The sequence below is a fragment of the Papilio xuthus genome, unplaced genomic scaffold (assembly GCF_000836235.2).
Source record: "Papilio xuthus unplaced genomic scaffold, Pxut_1.1 DF826115.1, whole genome shotgun sequence".
Lineage (NCBI taxonomy): Eukaryota > Metazoa > Arthropoda > Insecta > Lepidoptera > Papilionidae > Papilio > Papilio xuthus.
The window spans coordinates 421,704-433,865 of NW_013532534.1; the positions used below are offsets into that span (position 1 = coordinate 421,704).

General features: G+C 33.4%; 1 protein-coding gene across 1 annotated transcript; it reads right to left on the bottom strand.

The window, feature by feature from the left end:
- Positions 1-644: 644 nt before the first annotated feature.
- On the bottom strand, positions 645-6,620 carry Lcch3 (Ligand-gated chloride channel homolog 3). Its single transcript, XM_013319444.1, has 10 exons — positions 6,610-6,620; positions 5,688-5,788; positions 5,237-5,304; positions 3,427-3,572; positions 2,916-3,073; positions 2,418-2,533; positions 1,919-2,087; positions 1,476-1,727; positions 1,092-1,277; positions 645-823 (listed from the first exon to the last, which is right to left on the bottom strand). The coding sequence occupies exons 1-10, from the start codon at positions 6,618-6,620 to the stop codon at positions 645-647; spliced, it is 1,386 nt and encodes a 461-aa protein (XP_013174898.1).
- Between the last annotated feature and the right edge of the window lie 5,542 nt (positions 6,621-12,162).

Consider the following 12,162-nt stretch of genomic DNA (forward strand, 5'->3'; position numbering starts at 1 on the left):
CTATGCTGGTACAATAATGATTATTACTTTGTATATCTATATTATATATCTACTCTAAAAACATATAATATACTAAATAAAATCTAACTCTAATCTTTTAATTATTATTAACAACAGTAAAGCGATTTAATTCTTTGGCAGTATCAGAAAAGTTTAAATTACATACAGACTACGATAAAATAACGAACATTTTATTTGTCGAAATAAAAACTTTGGCACAAAACTACTCAGGACAGAGCTACATAGAATTATATGTTACATATATTTTATAATGATTTATACTTACTAAATACATTAATATGCTACCATATATTACTGTTATTTGGCACTTTAAATAAAGATATATACACATATCTATTCATACTATCGTATTTTTTGGTATTCCAACGGTCATTTTCTTTATATTGTCATATTATACATAATTTGTATATTAGAATATCCGAGAATAAACGATTTCAGTTCCCGTCTAGTTAATTGGGGCTGTAGTTTTAACTATTGTTAAAAAAGATAAAAGATTTGTTTATTAATTGCAAATAATATTTAACTACTTACAATTATATCTTGTCATCTCAATGAACCTTTATTACTTATTTTAATAAATTATAATAAATTTAATATCGGAAATTGATTTCTCGATTTCTTTCTCAATCAAAAATATAAAATACCCAATAAACAGTATTAAATATAAGGAAGCAGATGGGAAAGATGACTCTAGAATAAGTGTCGATGACGTTGACGTCTCGGATCTTCGGCATGGAGGCTTTGATGACGGTCGCTCCGCGGCGAAGCGCGTGGATCACCTTCGGCTTGCCAGTTGCTCCGTCTGAATATGTTACAACATATCAAAAATTAAGAAGTGATTGATGACTGAAAAGACGAATTATAAATCGATTAAGAAGACAAGAAAAAACTGGAGTAGAAAGTATAGAAGGTTTTTTGAAAGCGAGGATTAATTGAGGGCATTGGCATATAAATCGTCACACCTTAATTCTGTACGGCCATGATAATTCATTACCATTTCAAAATTAATGAGAACAATAAGGACAGTTTCAGATATAGTCAGAATGAAAAATGAATTCCTGGAAACTTACTCCTGGAGTTTCTGGAATGAGGCCTTGTGCGGTAGCGCAGGTGTGTGTGGTCACGCTGCAGGCGCAGTGAAGGCGGAGCGCCTGCAACCGGCGGCAGCGGGCGCGTGCGCAGCCCCAGCAGTGGCGACACCCGCCCCGCGCTCGAGCATTCGCGCAGCGCTATGATTTCCTCATGGCTATGAGACCCTAAGATATCAGATAGTTCAATTCAATATAAAGAACAGTTTCTTTGCTATGAATAGTTTTAAGTATTAATTTAAAATTAACTATTTCCGTTCTTTGTTAATTCATTGTGAATGATATTCGTAATCATGTTTTTAGAGAGCTGTCGTACAGCTAGATGGCGTTAGTGTGTGAAGACTTTTTATTGACTCTGGAACTTACCACTGGAGCATTTAATATCTTTCTCCATGCTGGTGCTGCTGGACATTTGTTCGCGGTTCTTTAACTTGGCGCGTTTTCTTGCGCGCGCGCCCCAGTACGTATAATTGACGGCGGCGTACTCGAGCAGTGCGGCGAAGACAAACACGAAGCACATCACCAAATAGATGTCGATGGCCTTCACATACGAAATGCGCGGAAGGCTACTGCGCACGCCCGTGCTTATTGTAGTCATTGTTAGTACCGTCGTTATACCTGAGAAGTTTAATATGGATTTTTATGTCAACATTGCAAATAAAAATGAGTTCGCTTATTTGGAATTTTTCGGTGCATGGTCAAAAAGGTGAAACTCAATTCCTCCCTTGAAAAGGTATTTTTTCAAGTAACCACATATCTTAATAATGTTTGTTTAATCTTAAAATAACTAGACATTTTATATTACTAACCTAACGCAACTCGCGCAGACGTAGCCTCGTGATTGATCCAGAAAGAGACCCATGACAGCATCACTATGAGAATGCTTGGTAGGTAAGTTTGGAACACGAAGTAGCCTATGTTTCTGCGGAGCTTGAAACTTAGCGACAAGCGTTGGTACACGCCAGTTGCTAACTTTTCCTGGAATGTATAGAATTTAATGGGCAGGCGTACTATGAAAACAATTTTGAGGAATTAGCTGTTGAAACTAATAGAACCGACTCGTATGTAGTCAAAAATACTTCTTTAAAGAATACTATGAAAATCGTGAAAAAAATATGTTTATGACAAACAAAATAAAAATTCTTTTTCGTGGCATATACGAGTAAAACCTTGTAAACGTATGTATATATATGTATATCCTTATGCCACGTTAGTCTGTGGATTCAGAGCACCGCACCCTTAGCTAGGCTGCCTAGCCATAAAAGTACTTAAATTTCGATCGTTATCAATTGGGTATTATGAGCTTACCTTTCTATCATTAGTCTCATATCCGAGTATAGAAAACTGCGGCAGTTCCGCGTCCTCCACACCGCGCACTGGTGTCTCCTTCCAGTACATCACCACGTCTGACACCGTGTACCCATCTGCATCCGAATTGCTTCGTTAGCATTACATAACAAAGACCACAGAGAACATAGATTCTAATTTCATGTCTACACTGGTGCGGTTTACAATGAGCGCGGATGTGCCGTGAGCATTTACACTGTTTACTACCAAATGTCTACTAATTATTTTACCTTTATTTTAATTAGAGACATATTTCTTTCTTTACCCTCTATCTTCAAGATTTCCCCGCTGGTGTGACTTGAGATGGAAGGCATTTAATACTGTATTAATATTTTACTATATTGATAAAAAAGAACTTTTATATCGAATCCAAAATCTTTTCAGTTTCCCAAGTACTATACAATAAGCTAAGTTTAGCTAAGGTATGAGAGTAATGTATGAAGATGTATGGAGTCACACAGCTTTCAATCTCGACGGTGCAGTTCTGGCTGTCGAGGGGGTAGTAGTGAAGGTCCATCATGCAGGCCAGTGTTGCGGTGAAGCGCATGCCGTACGTGATCCCGCCCTCGCCGCACAAACGCACCAGCTTGTTGCGCTCCGTCACGTCGTGCAGGAAACTGAAAACAATGCACACAAATCTGAGCGAAACATCTTTGTTTATAACCAATATTTGTAATTTTTATCATCTTTAATCAATTCGGTTCAATACTGATAACACAACGAATCAACGTAAAAACGAAATTTAGAAATAAAGGTATTTTGGTGATATTATTTTCAAATAAACAGTAATCTTACCTTTGTCAGTTGATAACATTTAAAAATGTTTGTAACTCTTGTTAATTGTACTCCACAACTAAAAAGTTTATCAAGTTAATCTACCCGAACTATCAAATTGCCATTAGAATATTATCAATATGAAACAGGATTGAAAATAATATAATCGTAAAAGTACGCCATGTATTTTACTTGCCTATTTTTGTCGTTAGCAAAGAAAGTGTCGGGCACCCAGATCTTATCAGCGAAGTCTCCTGACAAGGTCAGAACCTCGTCCGACAAGCCGAACGCGAGACGTTCGTCCTTCCAGTATTGGTTCAAATAGAGTGTTATTGTGTAATCCTGCAAAATTAATAAGTAATGTTCATTCCTAAATACCATAGCATTTAATATACATATTAAAATAATTAATGTTAAGAAATATAGTAATGAAGTTTGGAATTACTAACGATCGGTTTTTATTTTGCGGCACTCATTAATAAGCCCTCAGAGTCATAATTATGCTAAGATAAAACCAACCTTACGCCTTATGTTTATACATATTTTAAGGTACCTATACATTATTTGCTTTCTCCAACTATCGCATTTAAAATAGCTGACTTTATTAATTAAGCGAATTCTGTTATGTTAGCTAATTATTAAAACCTGACTAAACAAAAGATTAGATTAGATAGACACCTCTAGAAACTTCAAGTTCATATCTCACGTTGCTATGTTTTAAGATTTATAGCAGATAAATGGAATCTTCAACATTTATTTTTACTTTATACCTTATCATTTTTGTATCTCTGTCATCCCATTCTTTTTGGTTACAGAGTAGTAATTTGCTACCATGTTTATTGCACAGGAGCTAGTCAAAATTACTGATATTTAGTAGACATATCCTTCGTTATATAGGGACATGTCAAACGGTACTCAGATACTTTAGTAATCTATGAAATATGTACTTATGTTCTTCAAGAAAACTTTGAACATATTCCGAAGGATCTAGCATCCTTTAAACTGAAGAAGCTCTAGATAGGTTAATGAATTAATTTTCGTTGACAAGGGAGCGAGTGGATGTCGACCTCTCGGTGGTAGCGTCAAAGTAAAGACGTTCGATTGGCTGACGCGGCGGTCACCGGCAACCATGTCAAGTGGCCGGCCTTGCTCTCTTTTTGAAGCTATTAAAAGCATAATGAATTACAGCGATCGACTCGACAATGCGGAATTTTTTCACACGACCTCAAAAATCTTACATGGAGATTTACATATGGTCGAAATTGTTTCAAACGTGTCTGGAGCTCGGAAAAAGGCCGCAGACACGCTCAATGTCAACAGAATTGATGATTCAGCGAAACAGAAACTCTCTGAACTAAAGATAAGTTATGAAATGCATTTCTTGGATGCCTCTTGTGATAGATAATTTCGTATCTGCTTGCGACAGTGAGTGTATGATTTGAAATAGGTTGTTCAAGTTTCTCTACCTTAAGCTTACCACGCCGATGAACTTGTAGTATATCCCGCACTGCAATACCTGACTTAGTAAATAAAAGCTCCCTAATGCCGAAGCAATTTAGTTTAGCTTATGTCTTACTTAGTGCTGCAGTTATATCGTACACCGTCTCAGATCTATCTCCCACGTATCTCAGTAATATTATAAATTAAATTCCATACCGGGCATATGTCAATTATAACATTGTGTAACTATATGATGTTTGCTTTTAGCAAATTTATAAATAGTGTACTGAAATAAAAAAGACGGGTCGTTCTTTTAAATACTTCCCTCAGTCTTACTTCTTACTAATATAATAAACGCGAATGATTGCATGGATAAATGGGTGGTTGTTTGTTTGAAGATATCTCCAGTATAGCTTCATGGATTACGCTGATATTTGGCATAGACGTAGAACATAGTCTGGAAGAACACATAGGCTACTTATTTAGTTTTTTTTTTTTAATATCGTGTGTAAAAATTTACTAAAAGCAAAAAGTAAAATAATAGAAACTAGATAACATTCACTCACCATATTGACCTCGGAAATAGCGTCGAAACTGGCGATCGTTAGGTCCATGCCGACGTAGAGCGGATCGCCTAAAACCAATAACATTTTATGCAACTCAAACTGAGACCGCCACATGCTAGATGTACGTAAGACCAACTAAACTGAGGATTTACAAAATATTTACGAAACAAATTCAATATCTAATGTTTGAGCTCCCATAGCCCAAAATATCGAAGCGCAACTCAGATGTTGCAGTGGAAGAATCATTGAAAGAAACATACATAAATGATGATCTTATATTGATAATGGAAGATGCGTGTAACTGCAAGTTTACACTATGGAAACACTTGTACAATAACATGTTGTCAATCATTTCCCTCGAAAAAAACTGTGATAAAACTGTAAATTTGCGTGGTTGTTTCGGCAGTGTAAACTAACGGTAATGTGACTCTTTTTTGTTACTAATTCTTACCTCCGAAGTTCGGTCGCAGGCGTATGTCGTAGCCGTCCAGGATGCGGGACACGGTGTGCGTTACGTTCTCCAACCTGTCCACAGTCACCGCACGCTCCAACCTGACAAAACAGCAGATACCTTCAATAACAATCTAATTAATAATTGAATACTTAATTCATTTAAAATCAATAAGTTAAATTGCGAAAAACGCACTAGAAATTTTAAACCACATCACTCTACAAAATCAAACTGTTTAGTAAAAAAATATTGTGTAGTAAAATTTTACTAATATTATAAATGAGCATGTAGGAATGGAAGGATGTTTTCTTGTAATTCCATGAAAAATGTATGCATGGATCTTGCTGAAATATGTTATAGGTAAAGATCATATTTTGAAAGAACACATATGCTACTCATAAAGTTTTTTTTAATTGGCTGCGGACGGAGTCGCGGACTACAGCTAGTTTTATTTATTTGTTGAAATGTGTTTAGTAAGTTTCATACAGATGTTGTGAAATGTTCCCTCATATAATTTACGTAAAAAATGCTAACATGCCAAAGCCCAAATGAAAACATCTGTTCCAAATTTCAATTCAATAGATTCCGCACAACCGTATGCGTCACATCCTGTCCCATATCATAAAGATACTCCTACATATATACATCGGTAGCTTTCGCCCGCGACTCTTAGCCTTTGTGTTTTTCCAGATTATGTTCTATTTCTATGCCAAATTTCAGGTTGATCCATACTGCCGTTTTGGAGATACCTTCAGACAAACAACTATCCATCTAAACATTCGCATTTATAATATTAGTAAGAAGTAAGGTTACCCACAGAAATAACTCTAACCGTATTTATATTGCATTTTAATGCGAAGTATATAATTGTAATTACGAAGTCGTTCAGAATAATGTGCTCCAATTCATATTTATCTCGTACCTTGTGACCATTAGTAGTTATTAGCCCGTACAATCAGTCACTTTGAGGATGCAATCTTGCATTCCCTAAGGTATTTTTTTGTTTCGTTTTCCTCTCTCAGAGAAAATTGCTATTGAAAGACCCACTATCATGCCGCAATGATATTTTTTATAAAGTATTAGCTGTCGCCCGCGACTTCGTCCGCGTGGGATTAAAAATAGATGTTGGCCGATTCTCAGACCTACTCAATATGCTCACAAAATTTCATGAGAATCGGTCAAGCCGTTTCGGAGGAGTATGGGAACGAAAATTGTGGCACGAGAATTTTAAATATAAAATAAAAAAGGTATATAATATTTATGCATACAATCTTCTTCAAGTTTACTTTTAAATATGGTTTATATACTTCCACAATTTGTAATGAAAACAGAAAGTAAATACAACCACCTTTTTGTTATTTATCGGTCGAATAAGACTTTTAATTTTATTTAATAGTATATAACTCATAATGTACTCACAAAATATTTCAGTAACATATTATTTAGTATGTTTGATTTTATTATTTCTTAGATTTACTAACACTTATGTAAGTAAATTTTACATAACACAAATGCAAAATATAACAATTAGTAAGTAATAAATACTTGGCTTATTTTATTACGACTGTTTTCGTAATAAAAGAATTTCTCTTTTACATGCTTTAAGTTCAAGATTTTTTGCCGCTTGCCGTCGGCCGTCGGAAAGTTGTGCGCATCTGATATCAAAAATGAACTAAATTAATTATGGTTAATTTTTCAATAATATTAATAATTTTTTTTTACATGATCAAAAAATATGATTCAAATTTTTTTTTTCATTTTTTGATTGGGTATTTTGGACGATTTTCAAAGACCATTTTCCAGGTGTACCAAACTTATAGAAAATTGTATATTTATTTCTGTGAAAGCTTACAAAAGCTTTACTCATAACTCTATTTATTTATTTACTTAATTTATTTAATACACTTATATAAAATAAAAATAAATATATTATATTTTCTTAACTTAAAAAGAACTAATAAACTTCAAGCTTTAAAACACTTTTTAAACTTTTATTAAAGTTACCAATATTGATTTGTTTTATAATTATTGAGTCGTAAAATAAATGGAATAAAAAAATGAATAAAAGAAAATTTTACAACTTACTGCGCTTGTGTTAATGTCAACACAAGGGGAATCATAACTCTCGCGAACAAATTCTTTATAAGATGATGGAAACGCGCGCGATTCGTGCAATGCGCGGTCATTGCTCTACGAAAACCTTTGCTCCTGACCACATGCCCACCACCGAACATCACACAGTACCACTAGCATAACTTAACATGAAACTTTTCTACTCTACAATGAACCAGTACTGCTACTAGCATACTTCACGTAAAACTTTAACGAAGTTTGTAAAACGCGGTTCGCTTGCCTCGGCGTGAGCGGTCCCGTCGACCGCGAAGCCTCGAGTGATGTCGCGCGTGCGCCATTCACACAAAGCTTACACTACACAATTTTTAAGTTGTACCAAGTTACGTCCCGCCCAAATCCCAACTCTACAAATACTATAAGCTACTTAACATATTCAAGATGCTTAGGAAAATATTGAAAAGTGTATTCAAAGAAGTTTTACTTCAACTATGTTATATTCAAATCCTAAATTCATATTGAATATTTGCTTAAATTCTACAGTAAAATACTTACGGATAAAACTATCTCAACTACATTTTTCTGCATTTTCTTTTCAAAAGTCGCTTCTCTTTTTTCAATTTATTCTAGTCAGACATAGCTTCTTCTTTTTATCTAACTTATTCAATTTTAAAAGCAGGCATCGTAATACAAAACGCAAAAACTCAAAGTCCAATAAACGAAAATTCCCGAGCGATAGAAGTAGTCTTGTCTTTGATCCCAAAACAAAATTTCTCCAATTTCAATATCTAGACTAGAACCCTTTAAACGAAGTAATTTTTCAACAGAATATTTAAAGCTAACGTAAATACGTAAATTAATTTTAAAACTGTTATAAAAATAACTGCGGGCAATATTGTAAGTGTTTGATAGATATCAAATTTTTGCTTCATTATTAATTTTATATGAAAATAAGTTATTCGCAAACCTGAGCCGCAATAACTTATTAAGCTGGGATTACGTTTTCCTCATTACGGAACTATGCAAACATTGTTGCGTTAATATAACTTTAGTTTCATTAATCGATTCAATGTAAATGGTTCATGAAAAATTAATTGTGAATTTTGGCCTTTTGTTTTCGAAATTATTTTATACACGATAGAAGTTTATGCAACTTTAATTTTAAAAGTAAACATCAGCGCTTAATTTAGATTTATGCACTAATGGTGCAGTGGTTAGCTTTTGATAATATTAAGGGAATTCGAATCCCGATAAGGCTTCGTTTAACTTTTGGTTTATGAATTGTAACATATTATCGTAAGTAGTAAAATCTACTTAACTTATTTTCAAATCTACTCAAAGAAATGAATGTAATTTCTCACGTTAACATTAAGTAAAAAACAACTTAATATTAATCTAATATTTTTATGATTTCTTTCGAATCACTTAAAAACCCTTTGCTGCTTACGATTCTATAAGATTCAATAAATCTTGGGCTTATTTACAAAAAGATTTTAAAGATAGTTCGATATATCGCATGATTTGAGTGGAAGTGGCAATGCCGGGTGCGGCGGGAGACGGCAACGTGCTCACCTACGGATGTTATTTGTCGGCGTCGAGAGCGTCCGCCTTCAGATTAGCCAAAACGCATACCCATCTACAACTATACATACATTCTCATATACCTCTGGTCATATGTATACTTCAAATCATCCATGCTATAGAAATGTATATTTCGTTTCAAAAATATATTAGCATTCTTTTTATTATTTTACTTACTAAAGAGATTATGGTTTGATGTTTCAACAATTAATGGTTTCTATTTTTAGTAATTATGAAATTAACCAAGTGTTTCAAGATACAAAAATTTATAAATCAGTCATTAACGAAGGATATTTCAGGAAAGGTTTTCGTACAAAATCGTTATATAAATTATACAAACGAATAGTTTTAAACCCTTTTTCCACTAAACATTGTATTAATATTAAAGATTATTTTTATTATATGTCAGATATGTTTCTAACTCCGGTCTGTTTGATTCCATCCCTTCCACATCAGTAGTCGCACATGTTATAAGGACATCGAATTTCATTTCGATTCTGTGACTCCGTCATATTATATTCCGACGCGTAGGTTAACGAGTACAAAACAATATCATTGTTAGTAAGAATTTTTTGCGAAACGACGTGACAAATAATGTAATTTCTGTTCATGGTTAGAAATGATAAATTAAAGTTTTGATTGACACAAAATTAATTTGACTTTTTTTAAGAAAAGAACTAGTGATTGACAATGATTTCTGTGTGGCTTTACTTTTAAATTACTTCCAATGGAATAAATATAAAATTGTTAAAGTAATTCAAAGAAATAATCCTACAAACTTATTTATCCTTATAATTATTACTTTACTACATCGATTAAAATTCGCTAGATAATCGTAACTTAAAAAAGGCAAGTTTCTAAACACTAACAAAATAAGTAAAATATTAAATAAATCGACATAATTCTTTGAATTTGAATTACGTATCGAAGAATAAATTTACTGATAAGTACCACAACAAAGTAATGTATAACTTTACAAGGCCATTTAACAAGCGAATGAAATCGTAAGTTCCCGTAGGCGCGTAGGCACGTAAGGCGCCGTAATGACGGTAATTTAAAGTAAACGGCGGGTGAGGGCGCCAGACGATTTGAAGCATCACTGATTCTAAGGTGATAATAGATAGGCCTATATTTGTGGTAAATTTTGATTGTATAAATGTTATTTTGAAATGAGGTTCTCTTTTACAATTTTTTTAAGAAACTCAATAACATCTTTAGTTCTGTAGGTTTGTGATTCTTGATTTTTTTTTAATTAGTTTGGTTATAATACATATACCTTTTCTACAACCTTTATTAACCTATAGTAACGTCACATCGGTCGATACATTGTTAATGTTTCAGAGTTTTACTCATTATTTAAAAATCTTATTTCAATTTCCGGTATCCGGCTCTTAAGATATACCTTCAAAGTTTCATTGACAATCGATAAGTAATCAACAACATCTAACACCTTCTTAATAGCACATCGAAGCGGTTACTAAGTTTGCAAAAGCAATTTGTATGCGCACACTGTTACACGCCGTAGCACAATTCGTAGCACTTTGTAGCATCTTATGTTCAACGGTATTTAGAGTTAGTTTATGTATGGTGTCATTTAGTTGCAAATAATGTTGTGTTGGGCAAAAACAGTTCATACGATATTGTTGCAAATATTTAGTTACCTTTGTCCGCTTTTTTCATCTCATTTCAGACAACAAAAATTTAAGTTTTTAAAAATACGAGGGATTTGAACAATATTTAAAAAAGAATAAACACTTGCGAGTATATAGTTTTTAATAGGTAACTAAAATGTTTAATAGCATTTATATAATTAAAGTCCTCGTTACTTTATAGCAGCGACGCGAAATAACGAAGGGACCTTCCTTTTTGAATTAAGTTTAACTTCTAAATGTTTTGCATTTTATGTAATTTATCATGTTTAGATATTCAAATTAAAAAAAAAAAACTTTAACGGTACATCCAAAAAATTGTAACAAATTAAAAAAAGATTTTACGAGCTTTTATGCTTTACATTGAAACATAATAATGACATTTCATTTATTTCATCTGCGCATAAAATATATGTATGACAGGGTAATAACATATGTGGGTGGGTTTTCATTAATATTTATGAGATAGACCTAAATAGGAAAATAGCTAGGCTTTTGGAATAATAACAATATTAGGGTCCATTCGCACATACCATTGAGGAATAAAATACCTACTTGAGAAAATGTGGTCATTTGGAAAGCGTTTGTTTATGCGCTCACAAAGTTACCAGGGTCCTTTCAAAATGTATTCAATGTTAACTATGCGAGTAACGCGAGTGACATTGCTGGCCTTGTTTTGCAAGGAGCATACCTGTTTCTTGTAACATAATTATCTTTACCTGAATAATAGGTACTTATATCTAGTTTATTAATATAGAAGAACGCATTTTACTTTACTAAAGTATGTAGATAATATTATCACAATCACAAGTTTCACTACAATTTTTTACGATCATCTATATTTATAAAAGAAAGTCGTGATAGTTACACTATTTGTTATAAACAAGAATGCCTTTACCGATATGGCTGAAAATTGGTGAGGAGGTAGCTTAGAGCCAGGAGACGGACATAGAATGCTATTTATTCTTTTTTTCGAATTTATGCCTTTTTATTTAATTTACTAATATTATAAATGCGAATGTTTAGATGGATCTGAAGTGGATGGATACATGGGTGTTTGAAGATATCTCTAGAACGGCCGAACGGATCTTGATTAAATTGGGCATAGGTATAGAACATAGTCTGAAAGAACACATAGTCTACACTAATTAATTTTTTTTTATATATCCACGCGG